Here is a 14,259-nt window from a genome sequence, read left to right on the forward strand (position 1 = left end):
GCTGGTAATGTTATGGATTTCTGAATTTTACATTATAATATTTCATGAATCTCCCGTACACATCCTTTCATCAGGGTGGGAGGGAGAAGGTTTAGGGAAGGGGAGAGGGTTGGACTAATGAAGGCTTATAGATAATTGATACTTTTAGTATGTATTAAGAAATTAGGTACATTATGATCTAAAGTATTGTATTCTGATTGACTATGTATGTTGGATGTTTTTAAAATGTATTTGATTAATTCAATAAAGGAAAAAAAAAGAAAGAAAGAAATTAATGCCTTATACTTTAACTCTGGGTTGGTTCTAAATGGCTGTTCTTAAAGTTGACTATCCATCCTAACCGCTACAGTAAATCCAACATATGCCACACTGCTAGCTCACACTCCTGTTTGGACAGAGCTCCGATTAACCAATTGTCCAGGTAGGTATGTACTTCAATCCCTATCTTTCAGAGATGAGCTGCAACCATCACCATAACCTTGGCGAAAGTGTGGGGGGAGTTGCCAATTCGAACAGGAGAGCCACAAACTGGAAATGTTCCTGAAGTACATGAAACCTCAGATATTTCCTGTGGTCTGGAAAGAAGAGAACATGCAGATATGCTTCTATCAGATCCAGAAACTCCCCAGGAGCCACAATGACCAAATGGGCTATTTCCTTGTGGAAACGTGGGATCCTCAAAAATGCATTTACGGTTTTGAGATCCAAAATAGGCCTCCAGTTTTTTGTGCCCTCTTGGGCACAATGATGTATCCAGAGTATCTGCCTTAGCCTGATTCGTCATGGGAGGCAGGCTCTATAGTCCAAACATCAAGAGCCTTTGAAGTGTGGCTTGGACACTCAGCCTCTTTGGCTGGCCAGTCGGCTAGAGAAATCAAGGAACAAATCCACAAGAGGATGATAAATCTCGATCTTGTGACCAACTTGGATGATGTTCAGCATCCAGTGGTTCAAGAAAATTTTCCCCCACTCTCTCTGAAACGCCGACAGCCTCCCTCCAATATCTGGAGGCATGACCACCAACTTAGCTTCATGGGGACTTTTTGGAGGGCGGCTTGACCTGAGACCCTGAGGGCTGCTGGTATCTGGGGTTACTAAAGCGTTGCCTGTAACCTTGGAAGGATCTCTGGATAGAAGAACTCAGGTTATACTGGCAAGAATGTAAGGTTGTCTAGACCCTTATCGAAAGGTATATGCCCCTTTAAAGGGCAGTCTACTTAAGGTTGCTTTAGATGTTGAGTCGTCCACCCACTGTTGGATCCAGAGCATTCTGCGAGCAGGGACTGCATATGCTAATACCTTGCTCATGGGCCCTGATAAGGTCATACAGGGTGTTGGCACGTAATCCACCCCTTCTAGCACAAGTTGGGGACAGTCGTTTTTCTCTGAAGAGAGCTCTTGTCTCAATCTTGTGTGGCAGACCTGAGCAGCAAAAGAAGCTGCCAACCTCGCTTTAATTCCCAGAGCCAGAGCTTCAAATTGTTTCTTCCGGTATATTAATGACAGAAACAGAAACGCAGATGGGATAGTACGCCTTAGGAAACCAGACGGGAACTATGCAGAATCGGACTCCGATAAAGCTAAACTTTTAAATGAATACTTCTGCTCAGTCTTCACCTGTGAGGCGCTGGGATCTGGCCCTCAGCTGCAGACATGGGAAAGCTCGGTAGACCCGTTTCGTAATTTCGAATTTACGCCCGGCAGTGTCTACTGTGAGCTATCAAAACTCAAGGTTAACAAAGCTATGGGGCCAGACAAGCTACACCCCAGGGTGCTCAGGGAGTTAAGTGACGTCTTGGCGGAACTGCTATCCGTGCTCTTCAATCTTTCCCTAAGTACAGGAAGAGTCCCATTGGACTGGAAAACGGCTAACGTCACTCCACTCCACAAAAAAGGATGCAGGCGGAGGCTGCGAACTACAGACCGGTGAGTCTCACTTCGATAGTGAACAAACTAATGGAAGCTCTAATCAAACGCCAATTGGACACGATCCTGGACGAGGAGAATCTACGAGATCCCCATCAACATGGATTTACAAAGGGAAGGTCCTGTCAATCCAATCTGATCAACTTCTTTGACTGAGTAACGAGGAAGCTGGATATGGGGGGAGTCCCTAGACATCGTGTACTTGGACTTCAGCAAAGCATTCGACAGCGTCCCACACCGCAGGCTATTGAGCAAGATGAGTTTGATGGGATTAGGTGACACACTGACTGCATGAGTCAGGGACTGGTTAGGAGGTAGACTTCAGAGGGTGGTGGTGAACGGCACCCCCTCTGAAACAACAGAGGTGATCAGCGGAGTGCCGCAAGGCTTGGTCCTGGGCCCGATCCTATTCAACATCTTCGTAAGAGACTTGGCTAAGGGGCTTTAAGGTAAAATTACGTTATTCGCCGATGACGCCAAACTATGCAATGTAGTAGGCAAGAGCACAACAGACAAAAGCACAATGCCTGACAAAAGCTCAATGTCCGACAGTATGACGCATGACCTACTCCCGCTGGAGCATTGGTCCAGGACCTGGCAACTAAGTTTCAATGCCAAAAAATGCAAGGTCATGCACCTTGGCAGCAAACACCCATGCAAGACTTACACCCTAAATGGTGAGACCCTAGCAATGACTGTAGCAGAACGTGACTTGGGGGTGATCATTAGTGAAGACATGAAGACTGCCAATCAAGTGGAGAAAGCTTCATCCAAAGCTAGACAAATCATAGGTTGTATCCGTAGAGGTTTCGTCAGCCGTAAGCCCGAGGTCATAATGTCATTGTACAGATCCATGATGAGACCCCATCTGGAATACTGTGTACAATTCTGGAGGCCACATTACCGCAAAGATGTGCTGAGAGTGGAATCAGTTCAGCGAATGGCCACCCGGATGGTCTCAGGTCTCAGGGATCTCCCGTATGAGGAACGGTTGGATAAATTGCAGCTATACTCACTCGAGGAACGCAGAGAGAGGGGTGACATGATCGAGACGTTCAAATATCTCATGGGCCGTATCGAGGTGGAAGAGGACATCTTCTTTCTCAAAGGTCCCACATCAACAAGAGGGCATCCGTTGAAACTCAGGGGTGGGAAATTTCATGGAGACACCAGAAAACATTTCTTCACTGAAAGGGTGGTTGATCGCTGGAATAATCTTTCACTACAAGTAATTGAGGCCAGCAGCGTACCAGATTTTAAGACAAAATGGGATTGGTACGTGGGATCTCTACATAGGGGAAGGTAGGGGTGGGTCATTAGTGTGGGCAGACTGGATGGGCCGTGGCCCTTTTCTGCCGTCAGTTTCTATGTTTCTATCTTTCAGGATAACTCTTCTCTTACTTGGGAAAGCCATGCATTTGGTGACCTGAGCCACTGCAGAGTCCATTTTTGGCTGATTAAATAGCTGCTGGAATTCAGGTGCCATGGGATAGAGTGTGGACATGGCTTTATCAATCCTTAAGGACCCTTCCGGGTTTTCCACTGCTCCATACCTAGCGTTCGGATATGCTGGGAAAAAAGGAGGTCTGAGAATTAGAGCCACTCATGACCGTGCACTGGGAAGTGGAGGACTAAGCCTCCAGCTTCAACTCCCTAACAGAATCTGATACAAAATGGTGGCCAGATACCAACTTGAAGAGGTAGTGGATGAGAAGGTTGTTCCCCTGGTCAAACACTAGAGACATCTTGGCTATCGGACCCAAAAAGCGAACTGGAGTCTTCCAGGACTGTCTCTGAGCCCTAAGATAAAAGTGGAAGTTTTAACAAATATATATCTGGTACAGGTAGATGGACTGAAGTGTTCATTCAATCACTCCCCTATGGCCTTGTCCTCCCTCGGTGCACTTTTTGCTCCTTGATGACCTCATGGTCTCATGGATTCCCACACAGACTTTCTACTTCTAATGTACCTGAAAAAGGTTATCTGTGAGTTTATGCCTCTGTGGCAAGTTTCTTTTCATATTCTCTTTTAGCTTTCGTTGCATCTAAAGTGCTTATGTTGCTTCTTTTGTCTTCATTCGGACATTTTTTCTGTTCTTTAAAGCAGTGTTCTTCAACCACTGATCCGCAAAATTTTCTGCCGGTCCGCGCAAGACAGGTGAGATCAGGGAAGCTCAGATGTTTTGCTTCCTAGCTCTCAAAACTTACCTGCAACAATGCCAATAGCGTCAGCACAGCGATTTGCTTAGGCAGCCGTGGGTCCTTTGATGGGTTGTGCCGCCTCTGAGGAAAGAGGAAGTTGCATCATCATAGGCGGGCTGTGACACGGCAAAAGCCCCAAGGGTGCCTAAGTGAATCACTGTGCTGACGCTACTGGTGCTGCTGCAAGGCAAGGTTTTTGAGGTCGAGGCCGCCGAGGCCTTCGAGGTCGAGGGAGATTTGCCAGAGGTCGAGACCGGGGTCGAAGCAGAAGCAGCCTCCATGGCAAAGAGCTCCGTAATCTTGGCCCTATGTCGCCAAAGAGCTCGAGGCTGAAGGGTGGCACAACGAGGGCAGGAGTCCATGGGGTGATCAGCACCCAGGCACAAAATACACCAGCGGTGCGGGTCTGTGATGGAAATAACCCGACCGCACTGGGAGCACTTCTTAAACCCGATAAGAGGCTGGGACATAAGTTTCAGACGGCCGCAGCCACACGAGACCAAGCAGCCATGGCGAACCAGGAGCCCCCGGTCACACGATCAAGTAGTCAAACGTAGGGAAAAACCGCACAGCGACTCCCGCTGAAAATAAAGAAGCCGCGGTACAAGAAAGACACTTAGATGAACGCAGAGAAGAGAGACAGGGCTTTCTGGCTCCGCGGAAAACTAAGAACTGAAGACCACGAGGAGGGGATGCGCCCTCTAGTGGAGCAGGAAGGCACACGGATGCATGGGCAGCACTAGCAAACTTTGAAATCTTCAATCAAGTTTGCTTGAAAAGCTGTCCGCGACGGGGCTCCGTGGATGAGGTCACCCACATGTCGAGAATATGCTGCCTGCTTGTCCTGGGATAAAACATAATAATAATGTAAAGCCTAATAAAATTACAAAGAGGTTTTAACGGGTGACGACGCGGAGAAACTGAAGGAAATCTTGGTAAACCTGAAGACACAGCGAGCCAAACTGACAAGTTAGAGTGACAAATCACCTGGAATGGATGGTATATGTCACAGGATATAGAAAGAACTCAAAATGAAACTGCTGATCTGTCGTTAATGATCTGTAACCTGTCATTAAAATCATTCGTAGTACATGAAGATTGGAGGATGGCCAATGTAACACCAATTTTTAAAAAGGGTTCTGGGGTGATCCAGGAAATTACAGACCAGTAAGCCTTTACTTCGGTGCTGGGAACATGGTTTAATGGGACAGAGTCAGCATGGGTGTAGCCAAGGGAAGTCTTGCCTCGCTAATTTGCTTCATTTCTTTGATGGTGTGAAGAAATATGTGGATAAAGGTGAGCCAGTTAATAGAAACATGATGGCAGATAGAGGCCAAATGGCTCATCCAGTCTGCCAATCCGCAGCATCCACTTTCTCCTACTCTCCCCAAGCGATTCCACATGCCTGTCCCATATTTTCTTGAATTCACATAGTCCTCTTATATAGAAGGCTAATCAGACTGTTCTTTGAAGCAAGAACACTTACCAGTTTAGTTCCTCGCTTCATTTCCTTTTGAACATCTTCAACAGAAAATCCTCCGAGGCTTTCATTCTCAGAATGTGATGACACCAATGCAGATGAAAAGAGCTGCAAGTTAAAATGACAGGTTTTTAAATAATCCTCTTATACATTTGATTAGCTCCCAGGCAATCTAGCAGAGACAATTGGGTCATATGGCTCCCATTTCTATCAACTCCTCTTGCTGCAGAAATCAAATACATTGCTTCCAAGATTAAATTTATGAAGGTTCCAGTGCTTCTACTATCCTGTTCTTTGAAAAGATTGCTATTTTTAAAAATACTACATGAATGAGAATACAGTATTTAGAAAATTTGATGTCATCCAAAAATTTCATTTTTCTACCTTTTTGGCAATTTGTTTTGTCAAATTTAAAAACTTTTGCTGCTTTGTCTACAATATATTTCAGGTTTTTTTTTTCATATTTGCTCATTTTCTCCCCCTTTTATGAAGCCGCATTAGGCTTTAATCGCCAGCCATGGCAGTAAAAGATCAGATGTCCATAGAACTCCTACAAGTGTCAGAGTTAATACAGCTGTGGCCGGCGATAAAAAATGCATTAACTAGGCTTCATAAAAGGCCTTAGACACTGGTCTGCCAAGCAGGGAGTGGCTGTAAGCACGAACAGATGGTCATAAAGAAGGAAGTTATTCATTCTTTCAAGCACTAGATCAAAACCCTGCTGATGTCCAGCTTCTTCAAAAACTATCTTGTTTGTCAGACCCTATGGACTGAAAAGCAGGCAGGTGAACCTCCTGGTTGATGTGGAAATCCAACACTACCTTTGGAACAAAGGAGGGAACAACCCGGAGAGCGACACCTTCGTCCATGATTCTTAATAAAGGTTCTCTGCAGGAAAGAGCCTACAGCTCTTAGATTTGCCGCACTGAAAAAATCGCCACAAGAAACACAGTTTTAACTGTAAGGTCTAACAGAGAAGCATCCTTGAGGGGCTCATATGGAGCCTTAGTGAAACCCTTCAGAACAATGTCAATGTTCCAGGTCAGAAAGGGACATCGCAGAGGAGCCTCAACCTGAAAGCTCCCTGGAAGAATGTACTCACATCGGGATGAGCCATCAGTGAAAACCTGCGATTGTTAGTCAGGAAGCAAAGTGCTCCTTAAGAGAAGCCACAGTCAGGCCTTTCTCCAGCCTGGTCTGAAGGAAACCCAAATACAAAAATGGGAAAGTGATGATAAATACATGGGCAATACGTTAACTAATACAAAATACAAAATCACCCATTCTTGCTATGTTTATAAATAAATAATTGAGCTAAATTCAAAGTGCTCAGAACCAATCAGCTGGTAGTAAAAAGATCACGCCGGGGTTTTACCTCTGGAGAAAATCTTCGCTTGTTTAATCATCGCACTTTAAATGTTATACTATATTGATTACAATTCCAACTCCTCAAAGTGTCATAAATAATTCAAAAATATTTATTTGTACTCATCTTGGGTGTCTAATTGTTCCAGGTTCTGACTCGTTTCGCCAGACCAGGCTTCCTCAGAGAACCCACACAGAAGAAGTCTGAAAACGATTGTGATCTAGTATTCTTCCCTACTTGTTTCAGGAAAGCCAGAATGACCGAAACAGGAGCCAGACACAGCTCCACCTGAATGCTAGCACACTACTGCTGAAAAGCTCGCCAGGCCTTCACATAGGCTGCCATGGTAGAGGGCGTCTTAGCCAAAACAGCATTGCAATAACCCTGTCAGAATAACCCTTGTAAATCGGTGCCAAGCACTCAAGAGCTGTAAGACCAAAGTGATGTGGATTCTCCTTGGGGACAAGCCCCTGACTGAGAGGACTATGATGAAGAGGCAGCCTGAACCCTTTGTTCTGCTGAAGATTAATCAGATCCACATACCAAGGCCAGCAAGACCAATCCGGAGCTACCAGGATCACAAGGCCTGGATGCAATCTAGCAGAAGACCCTGCCCACCATGTGCCAAGGAGGGAAGACAAAAAGCAGACCAATCAGTGGCCAGGGCTGGACCAGAGCATCCAACCCCAAGCTTCTTGGCTCCATTCTTCGACTGAAGTTTCAAGTTTATTCAAAAATTTATAAACTGCCCAATCGGCCTTCTGGCGATGAACATTATTGTATTTTCACATAGATAACGCGCACCCGTGTAAAATGCGCACACGGGTATAGCGTGCGAAAAACACAAATTTATGTACAGAAATTTTTATATACCACGCATACCCGTATACCGCGCATGCTGCCCGACTCTCCCGTCGCTGCCCGACTCTCCTTTCGCCCGCCCCGACTCTCCTCTGGCCACCCCGACTCTCCTTTCGCCCGCCCCGACTCTCCTCTCCCCCTTGAAGTCCTGTCCCCACCCTGAAAACCTGATGCCCCCCCCCCCCGCAGGACCGCTTGCACCCCCACACCGAAGGACCGCTCGCATGCACCCCCACCCCGAAAGACCGCTCGCATGCACTCCCACCCGCACCCCCACCCTGAAGGACCGCTCGCACCCCCACAGCCTCCCGACCCCCCCATCATGTAGAAGCTCCTACCGCTGTCCTGCTGCTTCCTCTTGGCGGTCCCGACTCCCCGACACGATCGGGGCAAGAGGGAGCTCAAGCCCTCTTGCCCCAGCCAACCGCGGCACACCCGACACGATCGGCACAAGAGTGAGCTCAAGCCCTCTTGCCCCCCCGACACGATCGGGGCAAAAGGGAGCCCAAGCCCTCTTGCCCCGCCGACTCCCCAACTCCCCGACAATATCGGGCCAGGAGGGAGCCCAAGTCCTCCTGGCCCTGGCGACCCCCCCCCCACTAGTTGTTCGGGCCAGGAGGGAGCCCAATCCCTCCTGGCCACGGCGACCCCCTACCCCCACCCCGCACTACATTACGGGCAGGAGGGATCCCAGGCCCTCCTGCCGTTGACGCAAACCCCCCCCCCCCCAACGACCGCCCCCCCCAAGAACCTCCGACCGCACCCCCAGCCGACCCGCGACCCCCCTGGCCGACCCCCATGACACCCCCACCCCCCTTCCCCGTACCTTTGTGTAGTTGGCCGGACAGACGGGAGCCAAACCGGAGCTTTGGGACGGATGGGCCAATCCGGCCTCATTCCGTCGTTGGCTGCCTGCCGGACAGGCGAGTTTGACTCCCGTCTGTCCGGCCAACTATACAAAGGTACGGGGAAGGGGGGTGGGGGTGTCGTGAAGGTCGGCCGGGGGGGGGGCGCGGGTCGGCTGGGGGGGCGGTCGGAGGTTCTGGGGGGGGGCGGTCGTTGGGGGGGAGGGGGGGTTTGCGTCGAGGGCAGGAGGGCCTGGGATCCCTCCTGCCCGTAATGTAGTGCGGGGTGGGGGTAGGGGGGTCGCCAGGGCCAGGAGGACTTGGGCTCCCTCCTGGCCCGATATTGTCGGGGAGTATGGGAGTCGGCGGGGCAAGAGGGCTTAGGCTCCCTTTTGCCCCGATCGTGTCGGGAAGTCGGGGGGGCAAGAGGGCTTGAGCTCTCTCTTGCCCCATCGTGTCGGGGGTGCCGCGGTTGGCTGGGGCAAGAGGGCTTGAGCTTCCTCTTGCCCCGATCGTGTCGGGTGTCGGGACCGCCAAGAGGAAGCAGCAGGACACCGGTAGGAACTTCTACATGATGGGGGGGGGGGTCGGGAGGCTGTGGGGGTGCGAGCGGTCCTTCGGGGTGGGGGTGCAGGTGCGTGCGAGCGATCCTGCCCGGGGGGGGTGAATTGGACGTCGGGGGGGGGGGGGAACTATGTAAAAAAAATTTTGTACAACGCGCAAGGGTGTGCGTGGTACGTAAAAACCACGTATAACGCGCGCGTTATATGCGAGAAAATACGGTATATTATAAACATATATAGGATAACTATACATCCTTTAAAACAATAGTCATAATTTAAAACATTTAGAAACATTACAAAAACAAACAAGAACAAAATGGGAAAAGGATAGAACTATAATTTATCAAGTAAGAAAAAGAACATATAGGGAAAGGACAAAAGGGAGAGTATACAAAAGTAGAAGCACTTGGCCTTCATGTTCTTGGCCAAAGCCATCAAGTCCATCACTGGTCTGCCCCAGCGCCGCACAATGAGATCAAATGCCCTGCATGAGAGAGACCATTCTCCCAGGTCCAGGAACTGTCAACTTAGAAAGTTGGCCTGAATATTTTCCATTCCGGCAATGTGAGCCATAGAAAGAACCTAAAGATGGACTTCTGCCCACCAAAAGAACATCTGAGCTTCCAGCCGCAAGAGGGAGCTCCTTGTGCCCTCCTGCCTGTTTACATATGCCACTGCCGTAGCGTATCAGAAATCACCCTTATGGCTTTACCTTCCAGAACGCTGTCTAGAGCATAAAGAGCTAGACATAAATTAACATAAAAATTTATTTATATACTGCGATACCTTAAAGTTCTATACGGTTAACAAAATTGAAGTAAAAACTGAACAATCACAGTGAAATACATTAATCTTCCAAGAATTTTGCTAAGTCTTCAATAATTTCCTAAAATACTGATAGAAGGCTGAAGTTGCTATCAGACAACTCAAATTTTAATCCCAAGTTGCAACTTGAAACGATAGAAGCCATTGAAAGTATCTTTTATATAAACAACCTTTAACAGATGGAAAAAACAAAAAGAGCACTGAAAGCCAGTGTAATTTAAGAAAATAAGGAATGATATGATCTGACTTTTTAAAATTAAAAATCAAGGGGAAGCAGCGCAGGCTTTTGTGGCTATTCTATCAGATGCTGGGACTGAGCCCACTGCTTCATCATCCTCTGGACCCGCCATAAAAATTACCTCGATCTGACCCCTGAGGGGCCCTTAGCCTGCTGTCTGGTAAAGACTTTGGTTTGTGATCCTGCAGGCTTGCCATCAGATTGTCAAGCCCTTTACCAAAGAGCAATTGATCTTTAAAAGGCAATTTGCTCAGAGTAGCCTTAGAGAACGAATCTTCCAGCCACTGTCTGATACAAAGCATTCTACAGGCGGGAACAACATATGCAGTAACCTTGCTCATGACTCTAAACAAATCGAGAACCAACCCCATAATCCACTCCTGCCATAATAAACTGGGGATCCACATTGGCATCCATTCCCAGAGTACGATGTAACCTTGAGTAGCAAGCATGTGAGACATATGACAACACTGCTGCCACCTTCAACCCCAACGCCATGACCTCAAATTGTCTCTTAAGTACAAAAATCCAACCTAAGGTCCTGTGGCCAGCATGAGACATACGACAACACTGCTGCCACCTTCAACCCCAACGCCACGACCTCAAATTGTCTCTCACAGACAAAATCCAACCTAAGGTCCTGTTTTTTCAACACCACTCCCCCCTTCACTGGGGAGAGAGGAATACTTGGTAACCTATGCCACCAGGGAATCCACCTTTGGTGGAATAGCTGATGAAAATCAACGCTAATGAAAATCAATGCCCATCTTAGTAATGTCCAGATGGGAGGGAAAGCATATAGTCTGAATTGTAGTGCAGTTCATAAGAAAGCACTGGGAAGTAGAGGTCTGTGGAGGCTCTGTCTTTACTTCTTGGAGAGACTCAATGCATTGTGGGTTTAAACACAGTCTGGTCCTCTCCGAGATTCAGGGCTGCCATGTGGTTGGGATCTGGATCTCCCAGGTGCAATGCAGAATCTCCTGCTACTGAGGACGCAGACTGGGAAAGTAAGGGCATAACTACATAATCCACTTCATCCCAGTCCTCTTCTGATTGTACCTCTGCATCCTACGAATAGCTCAGCTGTTAAGGAAATTGCACTCTTAGATGGGGGCACTACTACCGCCACAACCCCCAAGGAGTCAACGCGATCACTGTAATTTAAGTACACTTCATACATCATACTTATAAATTCTGGAGCAAAAGCCAGACCAGGACGACCAGAGGACCCTTGCAGGAGCTTCTATGTTCCATTCTGGGGTTTAATGGTACGAGGTGTGTTCAATAATTTATCTACCTCAGTATGAAAGAAGAGTTTTCAAAAAAAAATTTATTTTTTCAATATAGCCCCCAATAACTCCATACACTTCATCCACTTTTCCTGCAATGACTTTAACCTCTTTGAATACAATTCTTCTGTTTGACCTTCAAACAAGGATATGTCAGCTTCCTTGACGTCTTCATCACTTGAAAATCACTGTCCACGGAGAGATTTCTTCAAAACTCAGAACAGGAAATAATTTGAGGGAGCCAGGTCAGGACTATAGGGTGGATGGTTCAGCTGCTGAAACCCACACTCGGATGGCAACCTGCGATTGTTGCAACATGTGCACAAGCGCATTGTCGTAAAGAAGCAGCATGCCTGCTGTGTTTTCCTCATCTTTTCTCCTTGACTGACTCCCACAAAGTGATCATTGTGTTGGCATAATTCTCCTCGGTTATGGTTGTCTTGTGTGGCATAAACTCCAGAAGTAAAGTCCTTCATCATCACAGAAGACAGTTGCCATGACTGTGCCTACAGATGGGGCAGACTTACTATAAACTGCAGACATGCGCTCATTGATCTTCTTTGGCTTATTCCCTTCTTTTGTGAAAAATGTTATCACTGCAACAGTGCTCCAAATCTCCCAACATTCTGTCTCTTGGAATGTTAGACTCGCACTGAGCCAAAACTGTGCATGAGTAACCTTGAGACATGTCACAACATGTACAGTCTTGTTTCAGCACGCTTGCTACTTTCTTTCATACTCGGATAAAATCACTGGCCAACACTCATTTTGATGCCTCAAATGTTAGATCTATTTCTGGGTATATTTGAACTCCTGATTCCAAAAATGGCAGCAGTTTTCTCTTATCTCTAGTTTCTGAGATACGGAACATGTGCCATATACCACTCTTCACTCTGCTCACCCATTTAAAAAAATCAGGATATTTTAATGTAGTGTTTAAATTAATATCTTTAAGCATGAAGGAAACATATTAAAAATTAAATGAAAGGTTTACAATCTACAAAGTGGAAATCTACTTATTTCGTACCAAAAGCATAAGTTTAAGATATAAACTTTCCAGTCATTTGACATAAAAGAAGCTCCTTTTGTAAGACTTCTGAGAGTGGGATCTGCCAGGACAATCCCACTTAAGATTCCAACAATACTCTGCCATCATGTGTACATACCATCTTCCTTAGTATCTGGCTTCCATTGTTTTTATGTCTTGGTGAAATATTTCACCTAGCTCTTCACTTAAGTCATCAAGGTTCTCTGAAAATCAATCTAAGTGACTAAATGATCGGCTGGCCTGGAATTTCCTCTCCGACGCCAGAATTGACGTCGGGGGGGAAAGCTTGTGCAGTCGCTGCTTGAAGATGATCCGTTAGTGTGGCGGTGGCTTGGTGAAATAGGCTTAGTCGTCCCATTTTTAGCTCGCTTGTCCCACTCCTTCTGAAAACAGGACATTTCGGCGTCCCGAAGCTGTGTGTGGGGACAACGGGATAGGCGAGCTAAAAACGGGACAGCCTCATTCAAAACGGGACGTATGGTTATATTATCTATGCCTACAGAGTTCCACTGACAACTGCTACACGGATAATCTGTTTGCTTTTGAGATTTAATGGTTTTCTGTATCACATAGTTACTGATTTTTGCTAAGCTGCTTACCATACACTTATTGTGTGCTGCCACCTTCTGGTTTTCAGACATCAGTAACTGTCCACATTCCTTGTCTCTATTAGATCTACAGAAGCCACACTTGCGTTGTCTTGATGACCCTTTTTTCTGTCCAACAGAGCTAGACATGACTTCTTAAAAGGACTCCACAAAGTCACTTTAAGCTTTCAAAACACTGCAAAACAAAGTGCAATAACAACCTTAATATAATATAATATAATAAAGTCAAGTATTTGCTCCCTGTTAAGCTCCCTACACAAATCTCTGTAACAAAATGAAAACCTTTAAATACTAAAAGCACAGTTACTTATCTGGGACAGCAGGCAGATATTCTCACAGATGGGTGACATCATCCATGGAACCTGGTACGGACAGTGCAAAATTATACTGTCACTAACTTCTTTAGCAGTCTCAACTAGGCGCATATCAAGCATGCATGAGTGCATTCCCACCCAGCGGCAGCTCACAGGACCATCAGTTCAATAAAAAAAACTAAGAAGCCAACCAAGGAAGGTGGGAAGGTTGTGAGAATATCTGCCTGCTGTCCCTGGGTATCACCTGCTACATGTATAACTGTGCTTTTTCCCAGGACAATCATGCAGCATATTTTTACAGATGGGACTCCCTACCTACTTTGAGAGGGACGGAGGGAAGTTGACATCAAAACAGAGAATAAATTTTGTAGAACTGCTTGGCCGAACCAACCAGCCCATCTGGAATGAGTCTCTAGATAGTAATGGGATGTGAAGGTATAAATTAAGGACCAAGTGGCTGCTTTACAAATGTCTTCCATAGGATTCTAACTTTATGTGCTGTGAGCATAACAGAAGGAAAAACAGTTTGCTAACCATGTAGAGATTGTTCTTTTGCTTACAGGAGCTCCCAGTCTGTTAGGCCTTCTGGTCTTGCTCTCTCCGAGAATCTCGGAGAGAGCGAGACCAGAAAGCCTTGAGCATGTACAAATGCTCAAGGCCCAGTCCAGCCCAACACAGGCAAGAGGGAGGATCT

At 46.7% G+C, this 14,259-nt stretch overlaps 1 protein-coding gene across 4 annotated transcripts in view; it reads right to left on the reverse strand.

Moving 5' to 3' along the window:
• PHF6 (PHD finger protein 6) overlaps positions 1-14,259 on the reverse strand; it is an 88,408-nt gene that overhangs the window by 60,108 nt on the left and 14,041 nt on the right. For all 4 annotated transcript variants that reach the window (XM_033946792.1, XM_033946789.1, XM_033946791.1 and 1 more), the window contains 2 exons: positions 13,243-13,426; positions 5,615-5,716 (listed from right to left, as the gene is read on the reverse strand). In XM_033946792.1, coding sequence (XP_033802683.1) covers positions 5,615-5,716; positions 13,243-13,380 — 240 coding nt within the window. In that variant the 5' untranslated portion in view covers positions 13,381-13,426. The remainder of the gene's footprint in view (positions 1-5,614; positions 5,717-13,242; positions 13,427-14,259) is intronic.

This window comes from Geotrypetes seraphini, chromosome 5, assembly GCF_902459505.1.
Source record: "Geotrypetes seraphini chromosome 5, aGeoSer1.1, whole genome shotgun sequence".
In the NCBI taxonomy this organism is placed as follows: domain Eukaryota; kingdom Metazoa; phylum Chordata; class Amphibia; order Gymnophiona; family Dermophiidae; genus Geotrypetes; species Geotrypetes seraphini.